This window comes from Penicillium cosmopolitanum (genome assembly GCF_028827165.1).
Source record: "Penicillium cosmopolitanum strain IBT 29677 chromosome Unknown utg000013l:1.0-859999.0:1.0-860633.0, whole genome shotgun sequence".
Lineage (NCBI taxonomy): Eukaryota > Fungi > Ascomycota > Eurotiomycetes > Eurotiales > Aspergillaceae > Penicillium > Penicillium cosmopolitanum.
The window spans coordinates 438608-452679 of record NW_026622683.1 but is presented as its reverse complement, the minus strand read 5'-3'; the positions used below and the strand labels follow the sequence as shown (position 1 = coordinate 452679).

General features: G+C 50.1%; 6 protein-coding genes across 6 annotated transcripts; 4 read left to right on the top strand and 2 right to left on the bottom strand.

Moving 5' to 3' along the window:
- Window positions 1-86: 86 nt before the first annotated feature.
- N7509_014150 (UbiD family decarboxylase) lies at window positions 87-1580 on the bottom strand (the record flags this gene model as incomplete). The annotated part of the gene is made up of 1 exon (XM_056638787.1): window positions 87-1580. The coding sequence occupies one exon, from the start codon at window positions 1578-1580 to the stop codon at window positions 87-89; it is 1494 nt and encodes a 497-aa protein (XP_056480776.1).
- Window positions 1581-2021: 441 nt separating this feature from the next.
- Window positions 2022-2824, top strand: N7509_014149 (flavin reductase family protein; the record flags this gene model as incomplete). Its single annotated transcript, XM_056638786.1, has 2 exons — window positions 2022-2075; window positions 2132-2824. 2 exons carry the CDS (start codon window positions 2022-2024, stop codon window positions 2822-2824), a joined length of 747 nt encoding a protein of 248 aa, XP_056480775.1.
- Window positions 2825-3758: 934 nt separating this feature from the next.
- N7509_014148 (uncharacterized protein) lies at window positions 3759-5785 on the top strand (the record flags this gene model as incomplete). The annotated part of the gene is made up of 4 exons (XM_056638785.1): window positions 3759-4047; window positions 4103-4228; window positions 4298-4488; window positions 4571-5785. 4 exons carry the CDS (start codon window positions 3759-3761, stop codon window positions 5783-5785), a joined length of 1821 nt encoding a protein of 606 aa, XP_056480774.1.
- Window positions 5786-7898: 2113 nt separating this feature from the next.
- On the bottom strand, window positions 7899-9392 carry N7509_014147 (flavin-containing monooxygenase; the record flags this gene model as incomplete). The annotated part of the gene is made up of 1 exon (XM_056638784.1): window positions 7899-9392. The coding sequence occupies one exon, from the start codon at window positions 9390-9392 to the stop codon at window positions 7899-7901; it is 1494 nt and encodes a 497-aa protein (XP_056480773.1).
- Window positions 9393-10032: 640 nt separating this feature from the next.
- On the top strand, window positions 10033-11431 carry N7509_014146 (lipase/thioesterase family protein; the record flags this gene model as incomplete). Its single annotated transcript, XM_056638783.1, has 2 exons — window positions 10033-10531; window positions 10584-11431. Coding segments are annotated over 2 exons (1347 nt in total), but the record flags the coding sequence as incomplete, so codon positions are not given.
- Window positions 11432-12341: 910 nt separating this feature from the next.
- On the top strand, window positions 12342-13801 carry N7509_014145 (cytochrome P450; the record flags this gene model as incomplete). Its single annotated transcript, XM_056638782.1, has 3 exons — window positions 12342-12691; window positions 12748-13132; window positions 13184-13801. The coding sequence occupies 3 exons, from the start codon at window positions 12342-12344 to the stop codon at window positions 13799-13801; spliced, it is 1353 nt and encodes a 450-aa protein (XP_056480771.1).
- Window positions 13802-14072: the final 271 nt, after the last annotated feature.

Here is a 14072-nt window from a genome sequence, read left to right as displayed (position 1 = left end):
TCACACAGAATTTCAATCCGAAATGAAAACTTGGAAATCTATTTATCTATATTCTAGTACCAATAATATAAAAAAAATCTTTTTCTCTACTCCGAGTCTCTAAATCCCATCTGGACCCACTTCGCCTTCACTTTCTCCTTCAATTCTTCCGGGTACGAATGGTCAAAATCGGCTGGGACCCAGTCACGACCGGTCGTATACTCAGTCGGCATCAGCGCGTCAGAAACAACCTTGCCACCCTGAACCGGGGAGCCGTTGCCATGGCTCATATACGGAACAAGAGGGAATCCACGCACATCCTCGAAGAAAGTCTCATCGAGATTAGGTCGGCAGCGCGTCGAAAAGGCCCACATAACATCCTTCCCGTTGTAAACATCGATATCTTCACCGACCAATACCAGGCGGTGAATTGTGTAACCCGGCTTGCAGTTGAAAACGAGATCACCAACTCTCTTGGAGAACTCCTTCGGGGTAGTCTTGAGCGCACGAAGCTTCGCACCATCAACGCGGAGGGCAACCCAGGTGACCTGCGACTCAAAGGGTGCAAATGCGTCTGTGATGGGCAGTCCCTCTTTCTGGCAGATTTTGCGAATTTCAGCTGCGGCGAGCGATCCGATCATTGTGTGCGTCTCATCGGTGAGACGGCCACAGGCGGACATGGGGAGAATTGGATTGTTACGGTATGTGATGCGATCGACCTTGTACTTGGGCCAGAGATGGGTGTCGGCCGGGAAGACATAACCGTGCATCTCGCCGAAAGGACCTTCAGGTGCCTTCTCAGTGATCGAAAGGGTACCCTCTAACACAATTTCGGCCGTTGCAGGAACGTGCAAATTATTCGTGTCGCATTTGACCAATTCAAGTGCCTCGCCCGACATGGCACCGACATATTCAGCCTCGGACACACCGTCTGGAATGGGCATGCTGGACGCCATGATGGCGGCAGGGGGAACACCAAAAGCTAAAGCCCAGGGGACATCGCGACCCTCCTTCTTCCACATTTGGTGGATCTGCCAGATATGCTGGGGTTCAATGACGAGCCCAGTGAGGTGGTTTTTGTCGTGAACCATTGCACGCGCGATGGACCAGTTGGTCCAGGAGCCGTCGGGCGATTGAACGATATGCATACCGTAGGTTTGGATATACTTTCCACCGTCGTGTTGATGGATCATGGGGACAGGGAGAGAAGTCAGATCGAATTCACCGTCGAGGAGAACGTTTTCCTTGCAGGGGCCAGACTCGACAATGCGCGGGGCGATGGGAGGCAGTTCCGATGCAGACAACATTTTGTCGAGGATCTCGCGCATCGACGCGGTGGGTGGTAAAGCCAAATGGCGGGCAAGACGGCCATAGCGATCTTTGGGCGAGGAACGGAGAGAGGCCGGTGCACCGAGGATGCGGAAAAGACCATTTTGGTTACCGATGAGGTTGTTGAAGAGAGGCGCTTTGTCGTCGGTTTCGCACACGCGGCGAGTGATAGCTGCAGCTTCAAGATTGGGGTCGATTGGCTCGTTAATTTCGACGAGATCGCCATCCGCCTTGAGGGCTTCGACGAAAGTGCGGAAATTGAGATGCGCCATGATAGTATTAATAATAAAAGATGGTAATGACGTATACAATATTATTGTGCAATTGTCAATTGTAGATTGAATTTGAATTGTCTTGGAGAGAGCCGATATTTAAGTAGCTCACCGGAAAACTCGGACCTACATCGGTATGCCGTGCCCAAGTAGTAAACCCAAGACCGAAGTGATCCGAATCCGAGGCGCCGGCTGACTCCATTGTGAGTAACAGATACAAGTACACAGTTGAGTAGAAGGTCCTGCAACATTATGGAGATGGTATCCACAGCGAGGTCCGAAGCCGAGAACCGACACCGAGCTCCACATTCTATGCAGCCAGTGAGTGGATCGCGGCTTCGGAGTCGGAATCGGCAGTGCAAAGCAAGCTTCTGCGGGGTATAAATCAGCTACAATTGGCAACATAACAGAAAGTTGCCAGACACTTAGCATCTCAGCAAAATGTTTTATGAGCCCGGAAAGACAGAGCACAACCTCCCGCATGACCCGTTCAAGGTGGACTCTTCCAATTGCCACCAATGCTTTCCAAATCCATGCTGATATCTGCTTAGGCTTGCGTGGTCCCCCGCCCGATCGGATGGATCTCGACCAAGAACAACGATGGCCAAGCCAACCTGGCCCCTTACTCGCAATTTAACAACCTTACTTTCGACCCGCCATATGTTATGTTTTCATCGAACCAGACAGTATCGGGCACACGCAAAGACACGGTGATAAATGCCGAACAAACGGGGCGATTTGTTTGGAACCTCGCGACCTGGGATCTGCGCGAAGCGGTCAACATCTCCGCCGAGCAGGTCCCTTATGGAGTGGACGAGTTCACACGGGCGGGGGTGAGCAAGGAGGCCGCACGCACGATGGATGTCCCCATGGTGGCCGAATCGCCGGTTAAGTTCGAATGCGAGTATCACTCAACCGTTCGCTTACCAGGCAATCCGCCGATGGGAACCGTCGATGTGGTTATTGGACGGGTAGTGGCCGTGCATATCCGGGACGAAGTTCTGACAGATGGATTGCTGGATGTTCGCAAGACGCAGCCGATCGCACGATGTGGGTACTACCAATATGCGGTGGTGCGTGAGACATTCGAGATGGTAATCCCAGGCATGTCCGAGGATGTACTCTACGGGCTAGAGGGGAGTGCACGAGGAAATGCTAATGCCAATGCCCGTGCGGCCAATGAAGGAAAGGCCGAAACTAACGATAATGCCAATGCTCGGTTGAACCCGAGTGGAGCCCTTTGAATTCGTATCAATAGGAGAGTTATCTCGCGCTATTATACGCTAGATGTTGGTCGACATGGGGTTTCTTGATGCAGGGTCCAAAATCCTGCTCACTGTGGCGTGTTCTAGAAGTTTAGCTGCAATTCATGGTCATGTGTCGACTATTCCACCTTCTACATTCAGAAATAGCTTTATCAAAGAAGTCAAAGGACAGGATAAGCGTGGCAAATGGTTAGGATAGAGCTGGCAAATGAAAGGATCCACAAGTTCTCTTCCCCTGCCGGGATATGCTGAAATAGGGTTATCGCCCGCCACTCATAAAGCTGCCCGCCTTTTGCTCCAATGAATATCCCGGCCAAGCTGTGATGTTGCACTGTGTCCTGCCAGCCAAGGTCAAGCCAAGAGTTCTTGGCGCTGGTGTTGGCCAGTCGCAATCATAGCACCATCGCAGCGGGCCAATAGCTCACCAGCAGCCAATCTCCGCCTAGATCCCCGATTGTGCCATCCCGGCAAGATCCTGCGATACGCGGCGGCACGCGACTGTCTACAGCCAGTGGCAAGCTTGTGGCACAGACAAAGATATCGAAATAAAATTCAGGCAAGCCATGAAAGGAAAAAGTCAAGCGGATACCGACGGTGCCTGGCTTGGCTAGATTCGAAGTACAACGCCGCTGGGGGGGGCCCGACCGATGGCGACCATGGACTAGTCTAAGACGCACATTGGGGAGACAAAATATGGCCACTCGAGATTGGTGTCACAAGCTGAAATCGCACTAGACTGATGCTAAACCGTGGTGGCTGGTCGAGTTGTGCCGCACCTCCTGGTCTACTTTAAAAGCATTCCAAGCCCACCTCCCTCTGATCTTCTCCTCATCCGTCGCATTCTCGCATTGCAACCACTTTTATTTGCACTTCACGATACTGTTTTGCACTGAGTAGTGCACATCTGCCTGCGATGAATGTCTCCGACCCTGTCGACCAGGCCGAGATTGCCAAATCCAAGGCCATCGCCCACGACATCGTGGACGAGAAACACAACCTCGCCGTCAGTGAGAAGCAGGACTTCAGCATTGAGCCTGTTTCCCAATCATATGTCGGTGACGACGATGACTTGAAGACAATCCCAACCGATGAGGAGTTGGCCACCCTGCGTCGTGTCTCTGGAAAGCTACCCTGGCAGACGTTTACCGTCGCTTTTGTCGAGTTGTGCGAACGTTTCTCCTACTATGGAACGACAGCAGTTTGTAAGCGCAGACCAGTGAAAACACTTCGGTAAAAGTCGGTACTAACTTTCCGCAGTCGTCAACTTTATTCAGCGCCCTTTGCCCCCAGGCTCCACCTCCGGTGCTCTCACAACTGATTTCTCCAATGGTGTCCCAGGTGCTCTGGGCATGGGGCAACGTGCCTCAACTGGATTAACGTTGTGTGAGTTTTAGCATCACGAATAAACATCAAGGCCATGATGAGACAGAGCTGACTCTTCTAAACCAACAGTCAACCAGTTTTGGTCCTACATTATGCCCCTCGCTGGTGCTTGGGTTGCTGATCAATACTGGGGTCGTTTCCGCACTATTTTTGCTTCCATCGCCTGCGCTCTAGTCGGTCATACTATCCTAATCATCTCAGCCATCCCCCAGGTTATTTCTAAGCCCGGTGGCTCGATTGGTGCTTTCTCTATTGGACTGGTAATTATGGGCATCGGAACCGGTGGTTTCAAGTGAGTCTCTCGAATAAAGATACTTTGCACCGACATTGCTAACCTTTTAGATCCAACATCTCCCCCTCATCGCAGAGCAGTATCCGGATGAGAAGCCCTACATTAAGACGTTGAAGAGTGGCGAACGCGTTATTGTCGACCCTGCTGCGACTATCGCTCGCATCTACCTCTACTTCTACCTCATGATCAATATCGGCTCTCTGACCGGTCAGATCAGCATGGTTTATGCAGAGCGCTACATCGGCTTCTGGCTATCTTACCTGCTTCCCACTTGCATGTTCTGCCTTTGCCCACTGGTGCTCATCCTTTGCCGTAAGAACTACAACCTCGTCCAACCCACTGGCTCTGTCTACGGAAAGGCATTCCGTCTCTGGAGGCTCGCGATGAAGGGTCGTTGGAGCTGGAACCCCATCAATTGGTTCAAGAGCAACAGCGGTGGCAACGACCGTGAGTTCTGGGACCATGTTAAGCCGAGCAGACTGGGCGAGAACAAGCCTGTGTGGATGACCTTCGATGATGCGTGGGTGGATGAGGTGCGCCGAGGTCTCAAAGCCTGCCAGGTCTTCCTCTGGTATCCGCTGTACTGGCTAGCCTACAACCAAATGCTGAACAACCTAACCTCCCAAGCCGCAACCATGAGATTGGGTGGCGTCCCCAACGACATCGTCAACAACCTCAACCCATTTGCTTTGATCATCTTCATCCCCATCATGGATCGCTTCATTTATCCAGGTCTTCGCAGAATGGGATTCAACTTCACCCCGCTTAAGCGAATCACAGCTGGTTTCTTTGCTGCCGGTCTTGGTATGATCGTTGCAACCGTGACCCAGTACTACATTTACAAGGTTGGACCTTGCGGAAAGGAAGCCAACTACTGCCTGGAGGTCGAGGGCAAATATAGTGACATTTCGGTTTGGGTTCAGGCATTGACCTACATTCTCGGTGGTCTATCTGAGATTTTCGCGTCGGTGACATCCCTTGAATATGCCTTCACCAAAGCCCCGAAGAACATGCGTTCCCTCGTGCAGGCCGTGGCACTGTTCATGAACGCCATTTCTGCCGCTATCGGACAGGCAATGGTTGGACTGTCTGCCGACCCTCTGCTTGTTTGGAACTATGCCCTTACCGCAATTCTTGCATTCATCGGCTGCGCTGGCTTCTGGCTGACCAACTACAAGTTGGATCGCGAGGAAGATCAGCTCAACATGCTGCCCACTGGCAGTGGATTTGAGGCAAGAGCTGAAGAAGATACGGAGAGAAGGTAGATCGGTGATATGTTTTAAAAACACTTAATTCAGGGGGGTTTGAAAAAGGATAATTATTAGGCTGTCCCAGTCATGGGTTATTGAGATACGATAATAATGATATTCCTTTCTGTATCGAAGACTTCTACGATCCGTTTTCTATTTTTCAATTATCTCGAATACAGTAAACCTCTCAGCAAATTTGAAAGCAAACATTTAAAAAGCAGCCTAAGGATGGCATTCTTCATCGGTCAGATACATCTTTTTGATACCATTCATCCTTTCCATTGCCCGCGCCCGGATCGAAAGACCAATTGACACATATGAAGATTCATCAGCAACAAGTCTCATCAGCGCGAGACGGAGTAGCTGCCAATCCAGTAAAGCCTTGGACCCTCTGAGGGAATTTAACTCAAAAAGTGTGTTCTCATTCAACCGAAGGCTCCAGAAAGATCGGGGCAATTGCCACTGACATATAGAAACCAGATTTTCCGTATCCCTGACATCGTCAAAGTTATATCTTATGGGGCAAACCAAATCTGCAATCAAAACAGTAATATCCATAGGTAATTGACTGAATATGGAAGCGACTCTTGGTCTTGTGAACGATAGGAATTGGAACCGGTCGATGATATCTCCTATTGCGGGAAGAAATAGGGGACTTTGATAAGGTTCGACCTGGAGCCCGGTTGGCCAAAGGGATTTGATGTGGAATTTGTCAACTTTCCCATCTCCTTGAAGCCAGTACTTCCGAGACGCTGCGGCGAGTTCTGACAGTTTTGATGCTGTGAATTCTGTTTCCAGAACATGGCCAAAGAGTGTCCAACAGTGGGCATGGACAACATATCCAACTACTCGGCCTTCATATTCAGCCGGCTTTTCTCGCTCGATATTCAAAGGTGAAAACCTAGTAAATTTCTTTTTGTCAAATTGGCAGTCAATCTTGCTGCTGGTACAAGCCATAGCAGGGTCCGTGGGGACGTAATAGGCCCCTGGGTCCGAATAATGGCAGCCGCTCATCAGACTTATCCCCGATAGACGGCACCTGGAGCTTGTTTCTTCGATTACTACACAGATCAGCAACTTGAATGACAATAAACTAAATGGCCAAAACAGACTCACTCGCGCGGAAAAGGTGGGAACTCAAATGTGGAGAGTTGTCGATATATGTACTTTCGACTTCTTTGGAAGAAACCATGACATGGTTCCTGTAGTTCTTGTAGGAAGTTTTCCACTTCTTTCGATCACAAAAAGCCGATAACATATTCGCATTAAATGGAAAGTATGTCATTGGAACTCTCCGTCCTGGCATCTGTACTCCGCATAACAAACATTTTGGCCATTCAGCAGTGGGGCGACTTTGGTTCACCACTAGCATCGTGATCGAAAACTTCAAGTTTATGACTGAGAATTCTTTTGTTGAAATTAGGAAAAAAAGCCCATTTCTGTTTGTTTTAACAAGCGCCTGGCACGTTACGTCATTATTTATGCTTGACTATAAGAACTTAAAGCCATGGGTTGCGCCGGAAGTTAAGAGATCAAAAAAAAACATAAAACACGCCAGACCTCTAGGGCGGTCAGCTTAAATGCCCTCTCCAACCTACTGGACGGGTTGCGGCTATAACTAATGTAATGGGAGAAGGGGCTGATATAGGAGAAACGGTGATTGGTAAGAACTACAATATTAGGCTAGTTCCATTTAGATTTCTGGCCTTCGTTATAGAGAACAGGAATAGCTTCAATGCCACTATACACTTTCCTATCTCGAAATTTATCCTGCTGTCTACCACAGCGCTACATGGTGATGGTTGTGGCGCCCATGCCATCATATCCATGTCCCATTCAAACTTGGAACTCGCACGTTCTGATCGTACCACTTCGAGCATTTCTCCCTGCTTCACTAGTTACTAGGTGGTACTACTACGAAGAGACAATCCGCTGTATGTGTTCAAAATGCTATATTCACTCTATCAATGGATATAAATGACTCACCACTGGCAAATGGCCGCACTTCACTTGAGTCAAGCCAAACCATTTAAAATATACAAACCAAACGCCAATCATAACTGGTATATCCGAACAAATCATATACAATCACCAAACCAAACCAAGCCAATCTAAGCCAGTTTAGGCCTCAACTGCACATCCCCTTGACATAATCCATTCCAGTCTCGAAATCGCCGTTCGTCGCAAACTTGATATCCTTGCTGTAGTGATCACGTGCCTGCCAAGGTCCCTTATCAGCCGCCATGGGCAAATGCTTCGAAGCGACCGTAACATAAGTCGAGTTAAGATTCAACAAAGGACGCTCTTCAAGAGTCTTCTCCTCGTTAACACCCATGCGGGGCGTGGCCGAAACAAGATTCCGCTCCTTCATAGTGCGGAGCAGACGAGTAATGAACTGGGCCGTCGCATCCGCGCCAAGAGTCCACGAGGCATTCGTGTAACCAATAATGAAACTAGCATTCGGAAGATCCTGCAACATAACCCCGTTCCAAAGGAACTTGGATCCGATCTCGACCTTCTTCCCGTCAACAGTGAGATTCGAACCACCCGCAATCTGCAACTGCAAACCCGTCGCGGTAATAATGATATCCGCGTCCAATGAGTCGCCCGAGTTGAGCTCGATGCCGCGCTTAGTAACCGTCTTTATTGTGTCGGTGCGAACATCGGCTTTGCCCCGGCGTAGACTCTGGAAGAAATCACCATCCGGGCAGACGCACAATCGCTGGTCCCAGGGGTTATAGCGGGGTTTGAAGTGGGGGTCGTGGGTAACGTGAGAGGGTAATTGGCGGGAAACATTCTGCCTTAAGATCCAGCGGGAAAATCCTGGGAAACGCTGGCAGAAGAGGAAGAAGATGCGCGAGGTGTAGATCCAGATAAACCGCTGCAGTCGGTGGTACAGCGACGAAGGGAGTAGGTAGGCGAGCCAGCGGGAATTGGTGCGGTTGGGCAGGGAGAGAATATATGTGGGACTGCGCTGGAGCATCGTGACGCGGTCGGCCTTTTCCGCGAGATTTGGGAGGAGAGTTATAGCCGTGGCGCCGGAGCCAATGATGACGACCTTCTTGCCGGTGTAATCGAGGTTCTCGGGCCAGAATTGCGGGTGGATGATTTGGCCCTGGAAATCATCCAGGTTGGGGATGTTGGCCTTGAGAGGTTGGTGATAATTATAATAGCCCGTTCCGAAGATGACGAAGCGGGCGCGAAGAGTGGTCGGGGTACCATCTGCGTCAACGTTCAAGGACCAGACATTCTCGGTAGAAGACCAATCGGCTGAATTGAGGCGATTGCGGAAACGGATGTTCTTCGCGATGCCGAACTTTTCAGCGGTGTCGCGTACGTAGGATTTGATGGCGCTGCCCTCAGCGATGGGATTGCTGCGGTCCCATGGGTTGAAGGCAAAACCAAAAGTAAAGAGATCGGAGTCGGAGCGAATACCAGGGTATTTGAAGAGATCCCAAGTACCGCCAAGGTCATCGCGAGCCTCAAGGATGGAGTAGGAGAAACCGGGCAGCTGGTCTTGCACGCGATATCCGGCGTTAATACCGGAGATACCAGCGCCGACAATAATCACGTCGAAGTCGGTGGCAGCAGAGCCAGCAGAACCATTTGCGTGACCATTCATGGTGGCGACAAAAGGTGAGAGGGGAGATACTGGGGAGAAGTGGAGTGGAGGAGTGAAGATGAGAGCGTCTTTAATCTTATAATCTCTGCTCGTATGGCACTGCTAAACGAAGACCCTCACATGCCTCGGTTTCACGGCGATCGGTGGGTCTCTCTGCATGGACTCAATGTTGGGGAACTTGTGAGTATCAGATGATGGCGTGTACTAAATCGGAGGACTAGGAGGACTTTGTGATATCTACGGAGTATTGTTTATTCCATATTATTCGATATATCATATGCTTCCCATACTTCGCTCGGATTGTTGAAAATTTTAGGGCTTCTCGTTCGTACTGTCAGCTGGATACCGTATCGTCCACGATAATGTGGCCGTATCCTATGTTACACCGTATATTACATACCGATCTATAGACCCCCTTCTCCCCTCTACGCTACTTTTTCATCCTTTACAGTACAGAGTAAAATAATGATGTATCTCATTAAATCAATACCACCATTCGACACTCACAACATTATGCACACTCTGCTTAATGCTGTGGTACCTCGGTAGGGGGGTGTATGTCCATCCTTACTGAAAGTGGATAGGAGTGCGAACTCCTCCACACTTTTCTTTTCTCGCTTTCACACTGACCCACCGAGGATGTTGTCCTTCCTCCGCCTCCACCTCCACCCTGCACCTCGGTCAGGGCCGAGGTCTTATCTTATATTCTGCCGCTGTCCTTATACGCCTCGATTGCTTCACCGATGCGCAATTGACCTTTGCGCAGCCTCCATCGCTCGCTCTGCTTGATATCATTGTCGCCATGTCTGTCAAACTCACCATCCAGCAGAAGCTGGACTTCCTCCCAGCGATTGCCTCCATTACCCTCGCTGCCTTCTATGGAATTATAACCGGCCTTTGGCGCACCGAGCGACAGGCCAAAACCCTGTTCCTTCACATCGGCTATGCCGTCATGCGCAAGGTCACCGCACGCCTTACCCCGGCGCAAATGCAATATGCCACGCCCACGTCCAACAAAGTCTACGAACAATACGCCCGCAAGGCCCGCATTCAAGCACAGACAGTCCAGCTGGAACATGGCGCGCTTGGCCACTGGATCGGTGATCGCGATGCAACCAATGTGATGATCTGGTATCACGGTAAGCTCATAACCCCCTGACATGCAATCATGCAATGCTAACGTGTCTTCAGGCGGCGGATTCGGTCTCCCCGCCAACATTGGCTACTTCAAATTCTACGCCCAGCTCGTCCAGACCCTCAAGACCTCCAACAAATCCCTCGCCGTTTTCTCCCTCACCTACACGCTCGCCCCGACCGAAACATACCCAACCCAACTAAAACAGGCCGTTGCCGCAGCACGCTACATCCTCTCAACCGGCCGATCCCCCGATACAATCTTCCTCGGCGGCGATTCCGCAGGCGGAAACCTCGTCAGCGGTGTACTCTCCCACCTCGCCCACCCACACCCTCAAATCGAACCCCTTCCCCTGCCCAACAATGCCAAACTCGCTGGCGCAGCCATGATCGCACCATGGACCCTCCTCGACACCGAATTCCCCGACCAGGAGATATACCACGGTGGTGACCTAATCACCCAAGCCGTCGCGCAACCCTGGGCTAGCGCATACATTGGCAAGAGTCCGCGGGACAATTATACCGATCTATCCAATGCGCCGGTCGAGTGGTTTAAGGATTTCCCTGTCAATCGGGTCCTCATCACGGGTGGCGGTAATGAAATTCTACTTCCGATTATTCTGGACTTTGCGGCGAAGTTTAAGGAAGGGTTTGAACGGGTGGAATTGTTTGTTGGACATCGCGAGTGCCATGTTGCGCCAATTTATAACTTGTACCTTGGTGATGCGACGGAGACTGCGCAGGGAAGAAGGTTAAGAGCTGGTTGGTTGAGTTGGCGGAGTAGACGGCGAAGCATAGTATATAATGCAGTAAATATTAAGGCAGAAATACTTGGAGTAATTTATGTTGTACTACACCGTCGTGTTCAGCCCTACGATCTGTGCGACTATCAATTTGACTGTTAACAACTTTAATAAGTATGATCATAATAAACATGAGTCATTTCCACAATGCAGAATGAATAAAATTGATAGTCTCTACATTATGATGCCACCATTTCCATCTTCATTCACATGCATCCATTCTTCCATCTTCACACTTATTTTTATTCTACCCCGCGCTCAACGGTTCATGGTTGCCTTTGACAATATCTTCTGCTCTTGAAATTCCCCTCATTTTCACATGCAGGAACCTGCAACTCTATTTATACGCTAGCCATATTAGGTGACGCTAGTCCTAAAGTAGTAGAATATCACCGGGCGCCGCATAAAGTCAACCATCAAAGGGACAGCCATACATCATCGGACTGTCATGCTCTGTGCTATTTGATGTGTATACATCCTGGTTACCTGAATGGGATGCCCGTAGGGGATTATGATAACACATTATACCAATGATTTTTATGATTACTATTCAGGATGCCTATACTTGATCATACATACTCCGTGCTCCTTTTATGCTCATCTCCATTCTCCAAGTGGAGCCATTAGATAAAAGATAAAATTCCTCTTCCCCAGTTCTCCCCAGCTTCTCTCGACCTTCCCCCGGATTTTCTTCCCTTGTCATCTCCTCTCTTTCCTCTCAAAATGAATTTACCAGCCCTCTCAGCCCTCTCCATCGCTGAGGGCTACCTCATCCAACACTTCATCTTTCCCCGACTTTGCTTTCCGTACTCTCGTCCTCGCTGCTTTGGCTAGCAATCTCCTATTCGCAGGAATCTACAACTTTCTCATCTGGCCCCTCTTCCTCAATCCTCTCCGTCATCTCCCCACAATTCCGGGCCTCTTCAATAATGCAAAGATTATTTTCGATTCGCCCCGTGGCCGCACCCCGCTGGAATGGATGAAGACAATTCCCAACGATGGCCTTATTCACATGCGCGATAGCATTAGCCAAAGCTATCTCATCGCCACAAACCACCAGGCACTACTCGATATCATGAGCACAAACACATATGACTTCGAGAAGCCATGGCGTGCCCGCAACTTCCTCGCCCGCATCCTGGGCTTTGGCCTCATTCTTTCCGAAGGCCCCGCCCACAGGAAGCAGCGCAAGGCTCTGACCCCCGCTTTCAATATCAAGAACATCCGCGCCATGTATACCCTCATGTGGGAGAAGACGATCCAGCTAGTGGAAGAAATGGAAAAAGAGCTCGCAGAAAACCCGATGGAAGGAACTAATCCAGAAGATAAAGTCGGCAAGCTAGAGATGGGTGTCTGGGGGAGGTATGTTTCCATCCACATCCTTTATTGCTGTTTCGATATACTAACCAACCGATCAGCCGTGTTACACTCGATATCATTGGCCCTGTAGCGATGGGCCGTGACTTCCGCTCGCTTCAAAATAAAGACAACAAAGTTGCGGAAAGTTTCCTCCGAATCCTCGAACCAACAACCGAGAAAATGGCTTTCCTCGCCATGAACTTCATTCTACCCCAATGGATTGCCCAGCGCGTTCCCTGGCGCTTGAACAAGGTCGTCGCCGACGAGACCGGATTCCTCCGAAATCTCTGCAACGACATCGTCAAGGAGAAGCGGACCTCTCTCGCCGAATCTAAGGCTTCGGCCAAGGACCTCGAAGCAGATGTCCTGGGTACCATGATGTTGGGTGGCGATTTCTCGGACGAAGAGCTAGTCGATCAGATGCTAACTTTCCTCGCCGCGGGAGTAAGTTGAAGCCCACCGTCAGCCCGGCTTCCAATCGCTAACTACTTCCAGCACGAAACAACCGCCGCCGCTCTAACATGGGCCTGCTACCTTCTAACCCTCCACCCAACATACCAAACCCGACTCCGCGACGAAATCCGCGCCCAAATCCCCTCAGCTTCAACCGCCATAACCCACCAAGACCTCGAATCCCTCCCGCTACTAAACGGTGTCTGCGAAGAAGTCCTCCGCCTATACCCAACCGTCCCCGCTACAATCCGCGAAAGTATCCGCGACACAATGATCGCCGGCAAGCGTGTTCCAAAGGGCACTCGAATCCTCCTAATCCCCTACGCAATTAACCGATCCCCGCTCTTCTGGGGCGAAACTGGAGAAGACTTCCTTCCTGAACGGTGGATAGATACGGATCCCAAGACGGGGAAATCCGTGCCGAACAAGAATGGCGGCGCTAGTACGAATTTTGCGCAGATTACGTTCTTGCATGGGCAGCGGGCTTGTATTGGGAAGGATTTTGCTAGGGCTGAGCTTAGGTGTGCGGTTGCGGGCGTTGTTGGGAGGTTTGCTTTTGAGATGCAGGATCCTAAGCAGGAGATTCATGTTGCTGGTGCCGTTACGACGAAGCCGGTTGAGGGGATGAATTTGGCTATGCGGAGGGTTGAGGGGTGGTAGGTATACTGCCGGATTGTGAGCTGAAAAGATGTCTGGGAGGTATGTTTATGAGAAATGATTAGGTGGCGTTCTGTGTATATTTAATGTTTTTGTTCGAGTAAATAGTGCGGAATGACTGATGTTTATACTTGATATTGTATTCAATGGATTGGTATGACTCTCAATTGTTGAATTATTGAATCATCCGGGTCTCAAGCTTCAAACCTGAATTGTATCGAGATGCAGCAATCCGCGCGTGGATGATATTAAGCGATACTAGTGTAAGGATTAT